Here is a 22,067-nt window from a genome sequence, read left to right as displayed (position 1 = left end):
TGTGTGTAATTCAGGCCTGTGTGTAATAACAGAGTGAAAACATGGTAATTTCTCTTGCAGGATTAATAAAGTATGCGTTATTATGATTGGTAAGCAAACATGTTAAGCTCAGCATTTGCCATCTAACGTTACTGCAGTATATTTACATAATCATTTATGTTCCACTTGCTGCAATGCTTTTTAAATAGCTGTGCAGCATGGATGGAACACAGCAAGTGATACAGCACTTATTATAACCACAAGAGACTTGGGCTGCATCCCATTTCTTCTACTTACCACTACCCCTTGGCCCTTGAAACCCCTCGATCACAAAAAATATTGGGACAGTTCTCACGTGAACGCGCAATACGTAGGGGTAGGGGTAAGGGTAAGATAGAGAAATGAGATTCAGCCTTGGACTCGAGCTCAGAGACTTGTGAGCATCTCTGCATTACACGCTAAAAGATTTTTGTCTACCTTCTCTCTGACCAGATGATCCGTCTCCCAACGATGAGCCCGAGTTCCAGTACTACATGCAGGAGGGAGTGTACGGATCATTTGCCAGCAAACTGTCTGAAACACTGATTCCTGCTCCATCTGTTCATAAGGTGAGACTCAAAGATTCTCAATAGTTCAAGATGTAACGGCAAAACCTTTTTTTTTTTTCTTCAACATTTGTGAGCCATACATCACATGCTTATAAATAATCATCTATACTCCATCTTCATCCGCTTATCCGGTATCGGGTCGCGGGGGCAGCAGCTCCAGTAGGGGACCCCAAACTTCTCTTTCCCAAGCCACATCAACCAGCTCCGACTGGGGGATCCCGAGGGTTCTCAGCCAGGTGGAGAATAATCTCTCACCTATCCTGGGTCTTTCCCGAGGCTCCTCCCAGCCGGACGTGCCTGGAACACCTCCATAGGGAGCGCCCCAGGAGGATCCTTACCAGATGCCAAACCACCTCAACTGGCTCCTTTCGACGCGAAGGAGCAGCGGCTCTACTCCGAGCTCCTCTCGATGACTGAGCTTCTCACCCTATCTCTAAGGGAGACGCTAGCCACCTCCGAGAGAACCCATTCGGCGCTTGTACCCTGGATCTCGTTCTTTTGGTCATGACCCAGCCTTCATGACCATAGGTGAGGGTAGGAACGAAAAATGCCCGGTAGATCAAGAGCTTTGCCTTCTGGCTCAGCTCTGTTTTCGTCACAGCGGTGCGATAAACGGAATGTAAACCGCACCGGCTGCTCCGATTCTCCGACCAATCTCACGCTCCATGGTCCCTCACTCGCGAACAAGACCCAAGGTACTTAAACTCTTCACTTGGGTAAGGACTCACTCCCCACCCGAAGAAAGCACTCCATCGGTTTTCTGCTGAGAACCATGGCCTCAGATTTAGAGGTGCTGATCTCATCCCAGCCGCTTCACATCGGCTGCGAACCGACCAGTGAGTGCTGAAGGTCACAGACCGATGATGCCATCAGGACCACATCATCCGCAAAAAGCAGCGATGAGATCCCGGGCCCACCGAACTGCAACCCCTCCCGCCCCGACTACGCCTCGATATTGTCCTAAATATTACAAACCGGATTGGTGACAAAGCGAGCCCTGGCGGAGGCCAACCCTCACCTGGAACGAGTCCGACTTACTGCCGAGACCCGGACACAGCTCTCGCTTTGGTCATACAGAGATTGGATGGCCCTAAGAAGGGACCCCTCACCCCATATTCCTGCAGCACCTCCCACAATTTCTCCGGGGGACCCGTCATACGCCTTCTCAGATCCACAAAAACATGTAGACTGGTTGGGCATACTCCCAGGCCCCCTCAAGATCCTTGCGAGCAGGACGGAATCCGCATTGTTCCTCTTCAATCCGGGTTCGACTATCGCCGAACCCTCTTTCCAGCACCTTGGAGTAGACTTACAGGGGGCTGAGAAGTGTGATACCCTGTAATTGGCACACACCCTCTGGTCCCCCTTTTGAAGAGGGGAACCACCACCCCGGTCTGCCACTCCTTAGGCACCGTCCCAGACTAACACGCAATGTTGAAGAGGCGCGTCAACCAAGACAGCCCCTCCACACCCAGAGCCTTCAGCATTTCTGGACGGATCTCATCAATTCCCTGTGGCTTTGCCGCTGTGGAGTGGTTTGGACTACCTCAGCGACTTCACAGGGAAATGACGACAATCCCCCATCATCCTCCAGCTCTGCCTCCACCAAGAGGGCGTGTCAGCTGGATTTAGGAGTTCCTCAAAGGGCTCCTTCCACCGCCCTATTACCTCCTCAGTTGAGGTCAACAAGGTCCCACTCTTACTGTATCAGCTTGGAGGATTCCTCGCTTCCCCCTCCTGAGGTGGCGAACGGTTTTCCAGAAGCACTTGGTGCCGACCGAAAGTCCTTCTCCATGTCTTCTCCGAACTTCTCCCCACCCGCTGCTTTGCCTCTGTCACAGCAGAAGCTGCAGCCCTTCGGGCCCGTCGGTACCCTGCAACTGCCTCTGGAGTCCTCCGAGACAACATAATCCCGGAAAGACTCTTACTACAGTCGGACGGCTTCCCTGACCACCGGTGTCCACAGGGTGTTCGTGGGTTACGCCCCTTAGGCACATAAACCATAAGACCACAGCTCGCCGCCGCAGCTTTAGCAATGGAAGCTTTGAACATTGTCCACTCAGGTTCATGCCCCCAGCCCCACAGGATGTCCGAAAAGCTCCGCGGAGGTGTGAGTTGAAAGTCCGTCGGACAGGGCCTCCTCCAGACGTTCCAGTTACCCGCACTACCCGTTGGGCTTACCAGGCTGTCCAGAGTCTTCCCCACCCCCTGACCCCAATCACCACCAGATGGTGATCAGTTGACAGCTCTGCCCTTTCTCTTCACGAGTGTCCAAACATACGGCCTCAGATCAGATGAAACGGTTATAAAATCGATCATTGACTTGGCCTAGGGTGCTCTGGTACCAAGTACACTTGAGCATCCCTATGTTCGAACATGGGTTTTGTGATGGACAATCCATGACTAGACACGAAGTCCAACAACAGAAACAACACTCGGTTTAGATCAGGGAGGCCGTTCCTCCCAATCACGCCTCTCCAAGTATCTCCATCATTGCATGTGTGCATTGAAGTCCCCAGCAGAACTATGGAGTCCCCTACTGGCGCCCCATACAGGACTCCATCAAGGTCTCCAAGAAGGCGAATAACTCCGAACTCTTGTTTGGTGCATATGCACAAACAACAGTCAGAGTTTCCCCCCCATCACCCGCAGGCGTAGGAGGCGACCCTCTCGTCCACCGGGGTAAACTCCAAGCGCGGCACTCAGCCGGGGCTTGTGGAGTATCCCCACACCCACCGGCGCCTCACACCATGGGCAACTCCGGAGTAGGTCCAACCCTATCCAGGAGAACGGTTCCAGAACCGAGACTGTGCGTAGAGGTAAGCCCCACCAGATCTAACCGGTAGCGCTCCACCTCCCGCACAAGTTCCGGCTCTTCCCCCACAGAGAGGTGACATTCCACGTCCCCAGAGCCAGCCTCTATCGCCCGGTTCTGGTGTCGACACCCTGGACCTTCGTGCCACCCATGTGCAGCGTACCCGACCCCTTTGGATCCTCCACATGTGGTGCGCCCATGGGCTGGAGGGAGAGGTGCCACGTTGCTTGTTCGGGCTGTGCCCGACCGGCTCCGTGGCAAACCCGGCACACCAGACGCTCGCTCACGAGCCCACGTCTGGGCCTGGCTCCAGACGGGGCCCCGGGCTTCCTCCGGGCGGGGTCTCTCTATCCTCCTTGCTCAACCATCGAAGTCTTTGACCATTTTTGTCGGCCCCTCCCCTGAGACCTCTTTGCATGGGAGACCCTACCAGGAGCACAAAGCTCCAGACAACACAGCCCTAGGTTCATAGGGACACACAAACCTCTCCCACCACGATAAGGTGATGGTTCCCGGAGAGGTCTATATACATCTATATAATTTAATCAATGGGAAGACTCTTTAATAGGCTAATACTTTTCATTTTAATCAATCAGATATTTCTAGTCGTACCATACGCCATTTTATGTTGAGCTAATAAGCATTTAACCTGACGAATGTACTGATGATGGAATATCAAACACACAAGGATCAAGGTTGGAGTCAGGACTGTGAAAGTGCTTGAATTAAGAGAATGAGAATGGAATCAATTATTTTTTTAATTTCATGGGATCATGTATTGAGTTGTGCGCTTATAATAAGCCGTTCACACTACAAAGCACAACACTTTTCTAAAAGTTTCTAATCCCTAGACGAGACGGGGTTTCGCTAGCATAGGCTATGAAAATTAGATCTGGCAACCTAACCCAATCCTGTTAAATAATTCAAATGAACAAAGCTCTCATCTCGGGTTAATTAAGTTGTGTGGATCCACTAAATAAATGTAATGAATAATAATAAACCAGAATGGGTGCTCGGTGTTGTTGTCAGAACACATCCTGGATGCTCCAGTGTTCAGCAGCAGCCTGGGGTCCCTTGGAGCGACCCTGGACCAGGTAGTGGAGCACTGTCTGTGCCTGAGCTCAACGTCGCGAGACTGCCTCACGTTCTCTCAAGCTGGGGCCTACAGTATGGGTCAGCGCCGTCTTGCACCGCCACCGACTCCCCACCCCCCCCGTTGTACTACGTCATGTCCTCTCGAGACTGGTAAGGACACAGTGGTGAAGTATTTTCAATTGGAGTGTGTTGCAAAATCCAGATTGCAAAAACCGTAGGACTGTTTCTGTGCAAAAGGTGCAGATTTGTTTTTGACTAACGTTCATTTCCCTCCACCAGGTTTGAGAGCAGGACACTGGTGTTTACCCACGAGGCCCGCTTAAAACGTCTCTTTGGTCTTATTTCTTCATTCCTGCCAAACAGAGGCTGCTCTGTCTGTTCAGCTTAGCCATCATCTGACTAGAACTTTTTACGGTTGCTGCTGCTATCTTCCTCTGGTCTCATATCCACTAGAGGACCTGAACCGACAGATAATGCTTGGAAACTGGGACCAGACATAATTCGTTTTAAATTGAATTTTACAAACCCCAGTATACAGTAAAGTAAGTTATAATTTTAAGATGTTAATTATATGCAACAGATGGATGACTCCTTTTAAGTGATGCTTCCCTCCCTTGCATTGGGCATCCAGGAACTACACTTTACACTCATCAGTAGACATTTAATAATTTACATGATTATATTGACAATGTAATTCTATGTCTCCTTGCTGTTGCCAGTCTTGTAAAGTAAGAGATGTATCAATGAGTGGAAACAGTGTATTTTAATGGAAACAGGTATTGTAGGGTGCTTTGCCACAGGTGTATTTAGATTTTAATTGGTTGTATAGTTTATTTTGTGTGGTAACGACTTGATTTTTCATCCTTTCTAACATGTCTCCAGGTTTTGATATGGAGGCTTGCATACGAAGGTGTGTTTGCTCATCTGTTTGATGTAAATAAAGCCAGTGGGATCATGTGCAGTGTCACCATGAAATCCAATCTGGAAAAAGATAGTGCGTGTGTTCTGGTGTGGGGGGGAGAGCAATGGCTGTTTTTCACCAGATGGTGGTGTTTCTTTCTAAAGTGCTGGTCTTGCTCCCCACACTAATGAAGGGCCGGCAGTTGACACGCCGGTGTAAACAGCATGTGCTGCAGATGGAAGAGGGAAGTGTCGATGGAAAACACGTCGGCTACATGGTTTGGGGTCTTATTATTTTGTAGAATATTTAAAATGCTAGAACCCATTATTTAGCTTTTTCTATCACTTGTTGATTTGAAAATACTTTTTCAAATCTCGGAGTGTGTTGAAAGAATAGTTTTTCCGTTGCAAGTAAAATTGCAAATTGTGTACAATCTTTCAATTTTTTCTCCAACTCTGTTAAGGCATGATACATTTGCAGGTATATGTAATAATTACAATAAATAAATTATAACAACCTCATTGACTGACTCTGATCCCAGTGTCTGTATTATTTTTTTTTACCATTAATATTTTGAAAATGTATAAATGGCACGGACACTACCTAAATAATTAGTCATTTTAAAAATGGGTTCATCTCATGATTTCATCCAAATCTCTTGGATAATGTGATCAAAGGCTAAAGGATGGTTTGAGAGCTAAATAGAGTCTTGTCACTATATGTAAAATAGGCAGACAAAAGAGAAAATACATATGTCAGGTTTAATAAAGAAGAAATGTGCTAAACTGTTAATACAAATAGATTCTGTATTGCACAAAAGAAACAATAAAATTCTTTGGTCAAATAGCACTGAAATGTGAATATGGTTAGCATTAAAGGTTCCACAATTTGGGAAGCCCTGGTAGCTCAGCTGGTTCAGCATGTGCCTCATGCGCAAAGGCAGCCGCTAGTCTGATTCCGACCTGCGGCCCCCTGTTTCCCTCTCCCTACCTGTCCATTCAAATATAGGACTAAAATGCCAAAACACATCATCTAAAGAATTCAATCTTGTAAAATGATCACATTATAGTGGAGTATTTTCAGTGTAAATGCTCAGTTTTTAGGGATGCAGTAGTTTGAAGGAATGGAACGGTCTCATTTACTTGTTCGATTCAACTACATTATTAAGGAATACAGCAAAGCTTGCAACCTAATCTAGTTTTTTAGTTCTTAATTGTTCAACTGTTGGCATGTAGAGATCAGGCCGTGCGCTGTTGGAGGCTCACGAGCTCCCACACTCATTGACACAGATTTTACTTGGGTCTCATCAGGATGTCTCGAGAGACAGACTGAGTCTGTGGAAGCATTGAGGTCAGCAGACCGGGTGTCCAGCGGAGCTTCTTCCTCTCTGCTACGTGTCGTCGGGCGTGCTCTGGCGGGTGGTCGCTGCGCATGAAGCGGCTGAGGCACACGGGACAGGCAACCTCTTCTCCCCCGTGTGGGTACGTCGGTGGCGAGACAGTCATCGGAGGAGCGAAGCGTCTCTCGCAGCCCTCCCACTTGCATTTAAAGGCTTCTCACCTGTTGGGAAAAAACATTTGGAATTTTGTCCTGAATAGGTATAATATAGGTTTGTTTCTATCACTGTGAGGAGTCTTTTTGCTTGCCCAAGACAAGCGGGCTCACCCAACTGGCCAATAGAACGTAGCCCCGCCATGACATTATTTCACAGCGAGAAAAAAAAATCCGATACATTTCTTTACACGAATTGCAAAAAAACATATTTGAGAGTTAAAAATGAGACACTTTTTCCAGAAGTCATTTAAAAAAAAAATGTAAATTATATTGAAACTTTTTTTAGTCTCAAATATTTTTCGCTATTGGTGTTAAAAAAAAAAAAAATCTCTCATAAATGCTTTTTTGCTATCGTGTGTAACATAACATTTTTTTTCCTCTCAGATCATTTATTTATTATATTCTTATTATTATTTTCTCGCATTTAATAAGAAACAAATCTAGCCCATAAAGTCATGCTGCACAGACTAGGACAAGCCTCACTTTAGAAATCGTTATCATGGTTATAAATTATGCTTTTGTGAAACAGCCCCTGAACCCTATTTCCCTAGTTTTTGTGTCTATTGGCATTTTCCACTGCATTGTATCTACTTAACTTGCCTCAACTCCGCTCTATTCGACTCTTCTGGTTTTCATTATGAAAAAACAGGCCCTGGTACCTGCTAGCAGGTTTTTTATTTAAGGGGGAATACCAAAAGGTGACGTGAAAAACTGCAGACCACTGATGGTCGGAGAGAATCGTCACTATCCACTGCGTCGCATTGTTTTTTTTGCTGCCTCCAGCTTCTTTTGACCTAATTTGTCGAGGCGAGTCGAGCGGAAACATTAATGAAAACGCCCATAAATGACTGACGGGAACAACATCTTTGAAATTGGTCGTATTAACCCTCATGTTGTCCTCATGTCAAATTGACCCGTTTTCCTATATCAATGTTCTTTTTATCTAACCAATTGTAATTACCCAAAATAACAAGATTGATTCCACACAACGCTCTCTGGCAAGTTAAAAAAAATCTCTACTATCATAATGTTGGGGGGTCTATACAGTTTAATAGCATTTGAAAAAAAAAATGAAAGTGGTTTTGAAATAGTATTGAGTAAATTCGCATAATCCAGTCTGGGATTATTCATCACCACAATTCCTTAAATATCCTAATTTCTGCTTTTCTAACTCAAACACTAGGGCATCATTTCTATGAATGGTATTGAACCATAATTCCAAAAAATAACTGTAAAAACTATAGTTAATAAGTTAGTGTAGTATTGTTGAAAACGTCAAAAAAGTGCAAACATTCAAAAAAAGTGTTGAAAAAAGGACAAAAACGTAAGAAAAAAGTTCAAAACATTGATTGAAAGCATCACAAAAGTGTTCATTTTCAATTTTGATGGGAAGACAACACAAGGGTTAAGAAGAAAACAAGCTGAAAATGTGTGTTAAGGGCAATTGCGCACCTTCAATTACAATCCACCAGTGCTTTTTGCCACTGAATGGCTCAGATTAATTTCAAGTGTCTGAAAAACGTTTTGGAAGAATCCTACAAAGTGCTCATACTTTTTAAGGTGTCCTATATTCCTTCATCTCTTACCTGTGTGTGTCTCATGTGGGCTTTGAGGTGGGAGCTTTTGAAGTAGGTTTTGCAGCAGTCCTCATGAGGACAAAGCTGATTGCGTACACGGGACACTTCTGGCTGCAGAGGCTTTGTCTTTGCTCCAACACGGCACGATCAGGGCGCGGGGGCGATGGCTGCTAGTCCGTGCCACCAAGGGTTCACCAGTGGCTGGCTGGACGTAGAGTGTAGGAACAGCCGCCGAGGGACGAGGAGCATCCGGGCCTTTTGCCCCCTGACCCCCAGGAGGTGACATGGGCAGGAGAAGCTGGGTGTGTGGTTGTGGTTGGGCCTGTGTAGTCCAGTGTGGCTGCGTGGGGTAGGTGTAGGTGTTTTTTCGGGTGTTAGGGCTGTGACAGTGGAGGAAGGACAAGAGACAGGGAGATCTGGCAGTAGACAGGCTGCAGGTGAGACCCTGGATCCAGTAGCACAGACAGAGGAGAACAGCCTGAGATGTATTGTATTCATCATCCAGGCCCTAAAGACTCATTGGCCATGGCATCTAGCACATTTGGCACAGTCACGGTAAAGAAAGATTCTGGGGCATGGCTATGTTAGAGTCAGGACCGTACTCCAGAGCTCCCATGACTGCTGCTGTTTAGTCACATTCAGAGCTCAATTCTCTTTTAAAGTCTTTTGTGGGAACTTGAGTAGTCTGTCTTCCTGGGACAGGGAGGACATCACAGGACACGTGGCCATCTGGTGTGGCGATGACAGCTGGTGCGTGGAACCGTTGCGGAGAAGCAGCAGTGCGTTTGTGCAGACGAGGCTCTTCTATTGGCGCCAGCTTGGACTTCCAGCTGCTGCAGGTTGATGGCCGTTTGGCCCCCGAGGGAATGGGTGGCTCAAGATGGGGTGGACTGTATGGCGGGTGCATACACTGAGAAGAAAGAGGGTTATTCATTTTTACATGACAACTCAGCCTTGCAAAATAGAAATTCTCTTTAAATCAGCTCCACAAACGCTCTCTGTATCTCTCAGTGTGGTCATTGTTCAGAAAGATGTGTTGTCCGGTGACTTTGTGTGGATCACGTAAGGCGTTTACGTGATTCGATACTCCCGCGTGGTGTGGCGACACTAGTTGTAGTCTTCTCCTGACAGAGGTGGCGCTATGAGCAAGGCTATCGACTTTGCTAGTTCTACGGACTAGAAGAAGAAGAAAAACACCAGAACTCTCAGCAGCATGCTGTTAAGCTTCGATTCTACGTCATTGACGTCACATTGGGCGCAGTTTGGATGTGTCGACTGTAAACGGCTCTACGGCTGTGTTCATGTGGATGCGCCAACAGTGTTGTTGTCATTACTTAGAATTCCTCATGGGGGCGACAGAAATACGCACATAGCTTTAAGCAGCAGCAAAAAATAAAGTATGCCAAACAGTAGTGAGATGGACCTGAGTCGCCTCATATTGGATTCAGTTGGAGTGGAATGGAGAAGTACATGGCTTGTGGACAATCAATAGTTCCAGGATAAACCTGCCCCTGGTGAACTATCCCTGCTGAATAGGTAGGCCTATGCTACACTATTTTCACGTGGCCAATGGGGAACTTATACAGCCTAATACTTCCTGAAGTGGTACACAGTGTAAAACTTTATAACAAGACAAACTTTCAGAGTAATCTTGGACCTAATGCACATTTCTAGACCAATTTCTTTGAACCGTTGTTCACTGCAGGTTTTCTTTAAAAAACACTTAATATGAAAGCTCTGAGCCCATATGGATCCCTTACCAAGGAGAGTCTGTAGACACGTAAGCCCAAGGGGACGGAGTTCATCCTCTGAGCAGTCTGAGGACGGAGTCAAGGGTCTGAGTGTGCTGAGCCCGAAGCTCCTGGTCCCCAGTGGTTAGTCATGGAACAGAGCCTCGACAAGCCTCCTGTCACCCGAACCAAGGAGCAGGCTGGGACACCCTGGATGTCTGAGTGAGCTCCTCACTTAACGTTGCAACTCTGAGTGACAGAAGAGCAAAAAATAAGATAAGACAACACACTATAGACTACTTTCATGTGATTTGATCATAAACGTGGGTCCTTTTGTTGAGCAACATACACAGTCCACTCCATATCCCAGCGTGTTCACACCACAGGTTTTTAAGCTTGCTGGCTTTGCCACGCGTCATCATATACAGAATATGTAAAGGAACATGTGAGTGAGCATGATCAGATGCTGCTCTCCAGCACTGGGGCCCTTTCACCCTACTTCCCTGGGGGGACAAAGCACCAACTGTCTGCTTACACAAACCGTCACATAACACTTGACATCCCCGCCCTTTTCCTCCTCCCCCCCCCCCCACACCCACACACACACAACAACACCATCAGTGGTGAAGCGCTAGTGTGAATGACTATGACCTAAATAGGTATATGGTCCTTAAGGCTTGACAACCATCACTAGACAATAAAATCCCACAATAACTTTATTTGATTATTTTTCCAGCATCACCATGTCATATGATTACATAAGCACTTTGGTATATAAAATGAATAGGTATGGCATTGATAACCACTGCATTTACTTACATCTGATGTGGTTCTGTGTACGAGTTTCCGGTTTACCTGCTGAGTAGTCTCTACTAGTCCTTCCGTCTCGTGTGAACGCTTCAGACCAAATGGGATGTCGTTCCCCGTTTTCTCCGCAGCCTCGTTCCCATTCAACGTTTCAAACGCGGTGGGGAAAAGATGGCCTGGCTTAACGTCTCGACCAATAGGACGCAAAGGTGTGCGGCCGACCAATGAGGAAGCGACCGGTGCGTGATCGGGGCTGACGTGCACCGTGAAGGCAGCGTGGTACACAACAGCACGGGCGTGTGAAAAAAAACATTCCGACTACACTTCCCTTACCCACGCCCTAATAGCTACACGCAACACACGCACACGACACACACACACCACACACACAAACACACACACACACACACACACACAACACCACACACTCCTATCAAACATAACTAAGCTAAGCTAAAAATCTAGCAGATGTAGCCTAGTTAGCATGTTTTTTTTAGCGTAGGATACGAAATACTAACAGTTTCCCAGGAATGTATTGCTAGCTGTGTCTAATTACTGAAATATGGGGTGCAGGCAGAACAAACCCCTCATGTTTGGTGTGAGGCTTATTGGACTAAAAAAAAAGCTGTTTTTGTTTCTTAAATTGATTTTTTATTTCATATATGTTTGTTTGTATGCACCAACACTAAGTTTACCTACTTGGCAATAAATCCGTTTCTCATTCTGATATCAGGCCTTCCTTCAGAAACTCCCTGAGAATATGTCAATAATATCTTAGCAATAAACTTAATTTTGTGTGGCAATGTCACAGAAATTCACAAAAACAACAAATGCAAGCAGACTAATGACAACAATAAAACAAGTCAAACACTATAGACAAAAAATACTTTTAATTTTAACATTTACACAACTAAACACTAATCAACCTTGTGACTCTGCCAGAGTCAATAAAATAAAATCAAGAAAAGGCGGTGCTGCCCATTGGAAGGTGGTGGTTCGAGCCTGGCCCTGCAGTCCCATGTTCAAAGGTCCTTGGGCAAGACACTGAACCCAAGTTGTCCCCAAAGTGCGTATCGGAGTGTAATTGTGTGTGTGTGTGTAATAATGACCAGTTGGCACCTTGTGCGGCAGAGTGGTGTCTCCAATCGGAAGGTTGGTGGTGTCGATCCTGGCCCTGCAGTGCCCCATGTCAACGTGTGTCTTGGGCCAAGACACTGAACCCAAGTTGTCACAAGCTGCGTATCGGAGTGTGAATGTGTGGGTGTGTGTGTTAATGACCAGTTGGAACCTTGTACGGCAGCCCCGGCCACGGTGTGAATGTGCGTGAATGGTCAATGTACTATGGAAAGTCCTATATAAGAACAGTCCGTTTTGTTTTTTTTAAATTAATTTTTTTCCAAACCACTTTTTATTTGGTAAAAGGAAGAGGCATCAAGTAGTGTGACAAATTTCAAGTTTCCCTGTTTTAGGTTGATTAGCGTTTCCATGGCTTCAGGTCCTTGGTGGGTACGTCAGCCAACAGGAGAGTGCTCAGGCTAGCCCTGTGGATTAGGTAAGGGTCAGCTGTCTAGACCTTCGTGCACAGCACGAGACAGAGAACAATAGAACGGCTTGTCGACACACAAAGAAGAGAAAATACACACTCACACACACACTCACACACACGCCACTTTGACTTAGAGTCTGGCCACTGTGGTGTTCCTACAAGCAATATCAGGAATGTGATGCTGGGAACAGAGGAGTCTGAGTACAAGTGAAAAACTGTATTTTTTATAGTCATTTTAACAATCATATCTAATTTAAATATTTAATTAAAATCTTGACATCCAGATGCCTGCTTACGCACTTTGGTGTTTGCTTTCTTGAGGAGTGCCACCTATCACAATGAGTGGAAATGTACCCACTTCTCCAATGTATGTCCTACAAGTGTAGTACAGAGAATTGGCAGCAAGAGTATCTTTTAAATGAAATGTGTGCTTTAATCATATTTTTTTCTCACTCAACTAAAACAAACAATTAAACCACATAATACAAGATAAATGTTTTCGGAAAATTTTTGTTGCACTCAAAATGTTTCTGAATGAAAATAACCCAATTCAGGGTTTTTAAAAGGGCAGCTATAACAATAGGGCTAGATGGAATTCATATATAAATTAAATTGTCTTACAAAAATAATGCTTTATTTTTACTTCAAACTGACACTCAATTAGAGAATTCACACGTATATATACACACTGAAACCTATATTTCCATAGTCTAATTTTTTATTATTAAGAAATATTATGTATTAATAGAACATACCACATTGCTTTTTCTATTTCATCAACTTCTTGGCTTTCTTTGTATTTTTATAAAGCTGCATCCAATGCTTCTATCCCTGCACGTCACATGTTTGAGTTTGAATTTGAGTCATACATCTTTACAGCACCATGCATATCTTTGTTAATTAACTGACACCATACTTAAAGATTTCAATTTTATATCGACCTTTTTTCCCCAAGTTTCATTATTGTACAGTTAATTATATTCATAAATCTTTATTTTTTAAATGTGTATGCATTAAAACTTTTTTTCCTTCATCTTTATCTAGCTGCAATCAATGCTTTACCTGTAAGTCACACGTTTGAGTTTTTAATATGAGCCATAACATGATTATAGTTATATCTTTGTATGTGCAGTTAAAGCATTAGCACTCCACCAAATTCTAAAGTAACAGTCAGATTCCCATCATGGGATTATAAGCCTGCTGTGCTGGGGATTTCTAAAGTTGAGAAAAACCCCTAATCCAGTTTGACTACTATAAGGCTCAACTAGCCCCTGCTACACTGATCTCTGGCCATTTCTTTAGGCCAGCAGTACCCCACCTCACAGAAGAAGAGCTCTTTAATGATGGTACCAGTTCTTTATAATCTATGTATTAATCTCCAGTGGGGGAATTACAATTTACACGCTGAATTTACACAATGTGTAGTAATCACACAAAGGCCTGGAAATACACACATCAGGGACCTATACATACACTTAGGAGAATGTCAGAGGTGGTGGGCGTGCCAGCTGAAACATCTGTGCGGGTGTTGGGGGGGGGATACGTGCCTTGCTCAAGGAACCTGGCAGTGACATCTCTCCCAGCCACCAATCACTACTCCATACTTTTTGATCCATATGCGGATTTGAACCAGTGACCCCCGGTCCCAAACCCAACTCCTTACGGACTGAGCTACTGCCACCCTATCATATCAAATCAGGGACTTATAAAATTGCCTTGATGCTTGGCTCTGTGAAGAAAATAAAATCGACCAAAAGCTCACACTTGGCAGGGCAGCCAGAACAACCTTAAATTAAATAACTAGATAATAAGTTCACACCAATTTCTGATTGCCACTCTGGCCAGAAACAGGCAAAATTAGCATTTATTGGGATCATGTCGTGTCTGGAAAACTAAAACCGAGAAATGGAGAGTTGATTCAGAGTGGGGGATCAGCCAACGTAATTAGTCTCTTAATGGCAAAGCTTGTTCTTATTATGTTTATCTAAGATTTATTTTTTGGGATTTTAGGTCTTTAATTCCACAGGACAGATGAAGACAGGAAAGGGAAGAGAGAGAGGAACTGACATGAAAACAAAAGGTCACCGAGGTCGAGGTCGAACTGCGCCGCTGCGTCGAGGAGTGAAACATTTCTGAGGGCGGGAGGAGAGTAAATAAGTGGATGGAGGCGGAACTGAATAACGGAGGCAGGAGGAGAAATAAACTGAGGAGGAAGAGTAAATACTGAGGAGGAAGAGTGTAAAGTAAAGATGCGAACCGGGCCACGTGCATGCCTTTCACATTACACAAAGATCCTTTAATCTGATTGACTTGGTAAACTCGTTGATTTGTGCAGACATGAAACAAACAATAATCACGCTGCATGTCGTTTATAGACATGTGTGGCAACAACAACATTATGCATTGAACCTCTTGCGATAGCATTGTCGACCTTTTATTCACGGCTTTTATTTGTCCATGTGGCTGTGGTGTTATAGTCGAGGGTGGGGGTGTCAAGCTGGGAATCTGAGCTATTGCAGCAGCGTGCGGAGGGTCATGGCACGAACAAAGAGCAGATTTTTCCACGTGTGTCATTACTGGTCTTTGGACCCAATTAGGTCGCCTAGTTTTATAAGCGTGATGCATTGGAGACCAGATTCTGTCGTGTCGGTGTTCACTAGTTACAATAGCCAGCTCATTGAGCAGAACTACAATTTCAGTTCAATTCAATTCAATTCAATCAATTCATTTCTAGTATTCAAATCATAAACAAGAGTTATCTCAAGACACTTTTACAGAAAGAGAGGTTTGGCCACACTCTATAATTTCACAAAGACCCAAAATTCCAATAATTCCTTAAAATGTCACTCATGGTATGTGCAATGGCAAAGGGGTTTGTTAGGAATCTAGGGCAGGCATACCACAGACATTGGGCATATATATGCCAAACATTAAGCAAGTGGGGAATGGAAGTAATGACTAGGCAACAAGACTCACTTTTCTATAATGCCATTGCAAAAATGGGACATGTCTCTGCTCCAAACAACAAGTAAAGCGCTCTAAGTGACAGGAGCCAGGAGAACAGTTCATTACAGGGTGGATAATGCCTTTAAGCTGGAGCTCTGTGACCGTCTGCTTCTGCAAGCAGAGGGGTGTGTCCTCAGGCTGGCCGAAACCTGGTGTGAACAGACCGAGTGTTCACCACCTCATCCACAGTCCTGCCTGGATCTGTAGGTGAATATGTCAAGTTAGTGCACTAACAGGGAGTTATTTTAAAGTCTCCTCTTCAGCAGTGATCGTGTGTACCTCCCTGGGAATAACCATCTCTGGTTGTGGTCTGCCTGAGTGGAAGGAAGCTGGTGGCTGCGTCCACGTATTAATGCACGTGGAAGATGGATTAATAAGTATATCAGTGGTGATGGTTCAGCTTCAGGTCTGTCTTGGTCTTTACAAAGGGGTTCGGGAATGAACACACTAAATTACATTTCAAACAGGTCAAAAACACTTTGCAATTCCTTTAAAGTAGAAATCTGTGTACATTATACAATGTGAAGAGTATGCCGTACTGATACCACAATGTAATGATACTTTGAAAGCAAAAGTCCTGCATTAAAAAGTAAGTAAAAGTATGTAAGTTACATCAGGGAAAATTAACTTTAAGTAGTATTAAAAATACTCACATTAGAAATTGAATTTGATCCAAAAGCTCGGTCAGTCAAAACAAGTGTTTAAACCAGGCTAATCATTCAGGTTGTCACTGGCTAGGCTGTTTATTTGGGGTACTTTCCGTTGCAATAATAAAACATGCATATTTATAAAATACATGTTGAGTTTTTGTATCTGCTCATTTTGCACTTTGGTTGGACGCAAACTGCATTCCATGTCTTTGTACTTGTAATCTGACAAATGCAATAAAGTTAAATCAAATCGAATTTAATTAGAATCTAATCTTCGTGTGCAAAACAACATTTTGAATTTGTAAAGTAAATAGTATTTAAAGCTGTCAGGTTATGTTTAGGGCGTACAAAAGTACAATTCTCTCTGAAATGTAGCGGAGTAAGTAGGTTAGAGAAGGGCATGAAAAGAAAAGACTTCAAGTAAAGTAAAGTCCTCAAATTTGTACTCGAGTCAATGTATTAGCACATCACCCCTGCTTCTTACCCTGGTGATCCATTTCTAAGCTGAAATCCAGAACCTGGCTCGAGAAGTGCGAGTCCTGACTTGGTTTTGTACCCTAATTAAACAACCCAAGGTATTTGTAACCAGTGCCCAAACTACCTTAAAATAGCCTGCGCAGATTTCTGGGTACTTGTTTGGACTTCACTCTTGAAAAAGATTAGAGTTTTTTTGTGCAGGGACCAGGGGGGGAATGGTTTCATAACCTGCTGGTGTGAACTCAGTACAAACACCAACAAATTCATAAACTTATGTCTCTGTTAAATGACACATGGAATTTGTAAGTAGGCCAAATGAGTTACTAGTTTCTTTCAAATAATCTGCCAGTAATTAGTAGTCAACCACCTGTCATTGAGTCATTAGATATCCTAAGAATGTTGTTCAAATAAATAGCAAATACATGTTAATCCAAACTAATTAATGTACGCAGCTTGTATGACATGGTGTATATAGATAGATTCACCTGAATCCGCTTATTAACATCTATTCAGCTGAAGTACCTGACAATGTGAACTGCAGGCCAGAGACTGACAAATAATTGAGTTCATATAGTGTAATAGATCATCATTTGGTAACATATGTAACATTTGGTCTTGTTTTGGCAAAGTTGGGGAACTGCAGATGGCAGATTACATCGATGAAACTTGACTTTGGGAAGTCAAAATGCGTTTCTGTGTATGCGTGTGTTATATTATTTTGACAATCTCTTTTGGTAAAAAACACCCTCTCAGTTGCAGTTCCAGGTTGTTGAGGGACATGTTTTTATGGCCTATTTCAGTACATGAAATATGTTGACATAAGGCCATCCGTTACAATGTAGAGGTTGGAGCTAGACACATACTGTACACCCACTATACCATATGTGCACACACACTCTGAGGAGCAGAACAGGAAAGAGGGAAAAAAAAGAGCTATTCAGCTTTAAGTGGCTTTCATGGGACTGGGTTCAGACCATGACTGTAAAAGGTAAACCCTGCATCTTGCTGGTGTAAAAAAAAGACCAACATTTTTTTATTGGATTAGGGCTGTGAGATTAAAAAAAAACCAAAGCTTAGATATCTTTTGATTAGCTAGATTTAAAATGTCTCTTTTAGATTGCTTTTTTATTGCATAACAAGTGACCAAGGTGATGGTGTCTTATGTAAAAGTAGATGCACAAAGAAAAAAGAAATGACATACAATACAAACCAAACAATGCGACTTATTCAGGGGTGCCACTTTATGTGATTTGTCACCTGGCAGGACTTTGATCCCTTGCTGTATTAACTATACGGGATCATCCCAAAAACCTAAATTGTCTCTTTTGTGGTGCATAAAGGGACAATTTGCATTCGTTGTGACAACCCTGTGTTGTATGAAGGTGTCAATAAAGGACCTTTGTAACCTTGTGATATTTCACTCGCCCCACTTGTTTCCTATGTCTGACAGAAGCTAGTCTTTTATATCCAGCGCGTGCACGCCCAAATTAGACTTTCTCACTGTCAGTTTTACACATGGTAACTGTTGAGTCTTACGCTGTTTCTATGTCGGAGCCAGGGGAGCATCATGCTCTAGAACTGATGAGGATTTAGATGAAACACTTTGTAATGGAGGGGAGACTCAGTATTCCCTTCTTTGTTATAGACGGTCATATCTGAGGTGGTTCACTGTTAGAACTTGTTCCAGTGTTAGAATAGTAACATACTTTGAGAGTACCCAAGTGAATTTTTCCATCCCAGATGTAATGCTGGACAACTTGCAAAAAGTATGAACCGGCGTCCTTCCTTAAAATTTGGGAACATTAATATTAAGTCTTGGTTCGGTCAGAAGGGTGTTATTGTTATTATATTATTACTCTAGCAAAAAACAACACATGCAACAGCATGAAATGGGTTTGTATTTTATTTGTGTTTAAAATGAATTTAGAATACAAGTTAATTTGTTCCCACAAACGGTCTGTTGTGCAGTATCAGTGTTACAGTTTTGATGGTTCTGACTCATAATAATTTTTTTTTTTTTTTTTTTCTTTTTTTTTTTTTTTTTTTAGCCATTGGAAGTATTACGCAACATGTTAATTCTGCAATTCTAAGAGTAAAAATTACTGTCGTGTCTCTTAGTATTAAAAGCCGTTATATGATACAACTTATTTGATATCCTATTGCTTTAAGTGTGGTTTTTTTATGCATATTGTCATCAGCCTTTAAAGACTACTAGCAATAGCCTACTTTACCATTCTGGGCCTTAAGGTTATCGTATGGACACTTAAACTGCAAAAAACACAGTAACATTGCGTGAACTGGATGAGAGAACAAAGACTTTTGGAGTGTGTGAAAGTGTAGTATTTTGATTAGAGTATTCTTGGCTTTGTGTCTAGCCAATCCCGTCCAATGTAACACATTTCCTGTTTGTGCTCGGGGGTCCAAACCAACGGACCGAATGTGGTCAGTGCACTACATCAACACCACAGAGAGAAGCTTGGTAGAGTTCAGTTATGTGATGTGTTGCTAAGGCCGGTGATAGGTAGTAGGGGGTGAGTCGAGGTCGTTTGTGATACGTAAACTGGGTTATAAGATGTATAAACGTTTCATATGAACACACATTCTAAATACGGTACTCGAAAGCACAGAACAATTTTCTCCACAGCTTTCCACACGCTCTTGGTGATTTTGGATTGACCTCATTGACTATTCCTTATACCCACTTCGTGGTCACCCGTCTACCGGAAGGTGGTTAGGGGAGGTCGTATGCTCAATAACAGGTATTGTGTTGCGGCCCGGGAAAAAGAATAATTTAAATCAATATGTCGGTGCGGGGTTGATATATAGTATTGCTATTGTGAACAATGACGACGTTGCATGGTCATCCACGTTCGTCGGGTTAAATTACTGTAAATAGACAACCCAGGGTGAAACCAAGGACCGGCTCTTGAAAAATCCTCCCTAGCATGCTAACGTTAGCTACCTACTAAACAGTCTGGTCAGTGCTAGAGCTAAGATGCTAGCCAGTGACCGGGATATAGTACGCTAATACTAGTAACACTAGCAGTGTTGTCCTTGATTCTCTGGAAGGATTGGTCACAGTTCAAAGTTGAGATAGGACAGCGGTGTGGGGGATGGGGAAAAGAGAGGGAAATAAGGGTCGTAAAAACGCAAACGTTATTGAAAAGATACGATTTCTTGTATCAATTATAGATGCATCTTTTGACAGTGTTCGTGTTTGGTTTGTGGGCGTCTCGTTGATTAACATGATCAATGAAAGAGCCACGCAAGCTAACGGATAGCTAGCTGCTAATGCATAGCAGGCGATATTCGCTACACGCTCTTGACAAAAGCCAAATATTGGTGTTCCAGGTGTCTTTTGTTCGGGGCTGTTTCTTAAGGGTTAACGGCACATTTACTGCGTCAACGTCTGTCGGAAATTATGATCTCATGTGTCTGTGTATTTTAACATTGCGCACTAGTATAAATATCTAAATATACAGGGAAGCAGATTACAACATTGCATTTACATTAACATGTCTCTCCTTTCGTAATGGGGCCGAGCCTAGGTTTGTATAGTTTGTATGATCAATGTGGATTTTCAGTGTTCACGAATCATACTTTCTTTTCACTGTTAACACAAATACCTACAGCATACTGGGCACAGTTATTTCTATTGCACACAACATTGTATAGTGGAATGCTGTGGCATCATGTCACGGGGCGTTAAATGGGTTTCTTACAGGTTTCCAATTCTGAGAGATCAGTTAGACAGAAATACGTCGGAAGAAAAGAGTTAGGGAAATTCGGTGCCTGTGATTTTGGCAGAACGTGCTGATGATAAACCTATTATTCACCATTGAGATGGACGATGAATGAGCTGTTTTACTTAAAGGGCAAAGAGGTTGAGGACATTTTGTTTTTTAGGGAATGGACCTTGAGATTAAGAACGGGTACGGCTCAGAGTATGTGATTCGCCTTTTGCAGGTGGCGGACTTCCTAACTCGGGGGAACAGCTTCGGTTAAACAGAAAGGAAAGCTCAGAACTCCCTGGCTAGGTTGTTATTGAGAAACCACCCCAAACATCTTGGGGTTAGGACACGGGGTACCTTTTATTTATTATTAAGAGGTCAATGGGCTTGTTACATCCACAGGATGCATGCCATGCATGCTCGTCACATGGTTGCTGGGAGCCCCCCCCTCCTCTCTTCACCATTCAGGAACTTTCAGTTTGTGCAAAGCAGAAGTGCCTCTATCTGAAGTAAAAAGGCGTGTCCACTTGGCTCTTATTTGAAGTGGCGCTGGAATGACATCCAGGTCAGATCCTTTAACCAAAGCCACTGGCCTGCTGATCAACGGTGTCTCCGTTAGACACTAGTTTAGCACAGGGAAATGGCAGATACAATCTGTTTCATAGTGAGTCGGATGTTTAAAGTTTTGGGCTGGTCTTTAGTGAACAGATTTTAAAAACCGATCATTGACGGCGGAGTAACTTTGTCGTGGCTCAGAGTAGTGCGGTTGTTTGATGGAGTAGGTTAGTGAGGGACTGACCACTGTTGAGCGTGTGGGTAATTCACTACCTTCCTTGTAGTGGTTTGGGCATGATCTGCAGGGGCTCCTACTGGCTACTGTATTTGGTGATGCTATTTCGACCTTTTACACTTGTATCTGGCTCATCTCATGAGAGTGTTTTTGTGTGAGGGCACATTAATCACCATTGACCTACACCACCAATGGGGAAAAGAACAAGGGAACATTTACAGGACATTCGCTATTTGTATGGCTAGTAGAGACATAAAGGCCGGAGTCTTGAGGTGCATAGAACAGGACGTTTACTTAAATAAATATGTTTATTATTATATTATTATAACATTTTCATTGCTTGTCTTTTGTTTTGGTGCAATCACGAGCACGCTTTAGAACATGTTGGTTACACCTGGGTGTTAACAATTCCATTGTTCTATAAATAGTATACTGATCCATAATACTGCAATGCAGTGTAGGTTTACCATGAGGATGAGTTTTCTCTTACTTGCCTTCTGTCCAAATGCAAAAGTGGCATTTGTTGAGAGGTGAGTACGGTCATGCACAAAACAGGTGCCCTGTCTATGCTGTACCATGTGTTGAAAGACGCTTTGCGAACCTCGTATATTCAAGGGAGGACGGCTTAGGCCAAATAGGTGAGACAGGTTGCTTGGGTTCTTGACAAGCCAGTAGACAAGTATCGGCCTACATCTCAGACATGGTGGTTAAAGAAGAGTTTGGCATAATGAAACATCCTTAAACTGTATTGATGCGGCTGTGCAATTACTCAATTATAATCGTGATTTTTTGGTTTGTGCT

The 22,067-nt window shown here is 43.5% G+C and overlaps 1 protein-coding gene across 4 annotated transcripts in view; it reads left to right on the top strand.

The window, feature by feature from the left end:
• Positions 1-22,067, top strand: part of LOC116690929 (antizyme inhibitor 1) — a 45,282-nt gene that overhangs the window by 19,693 nt on the left and 3,522 nt on the right. For all 4 annotated transcript variants that reach the window (XM_032518153.1, XM_032518155.1, XM_032518156.1 and 1 more), the window contains exon 10: positions 472-587. In XM_032518153.1, the coding sequence (XP_032374044.1) occupies positions 472-587 (116 nt within the window). The remainder of the gene's footprint in view (positions 1-471; positions 588-22,067) is intronic.

Source organism: Etheostoma spectabile, chromosome 6 (genome assembly GCF_008692095.1).
Source record: "Etheostoma spectabile isolate EspeVRDwgs_2016 chromosome 6, UIUC_Espe_1.0, whole genome shotgun sequence".
In the NCBI taxonomy this organism is placed as follows: Eukaryota; Metazoa; Chordata; class Actinopteri; order Perciformes; family Percidae; genus Etheostoma; species Etheostoma spectabile.
The sequence above is the reverse complement of the archived record's forward strand: the minus strand, read 5'-3'. Positions and strand labels throughout refer to the sequence as shown.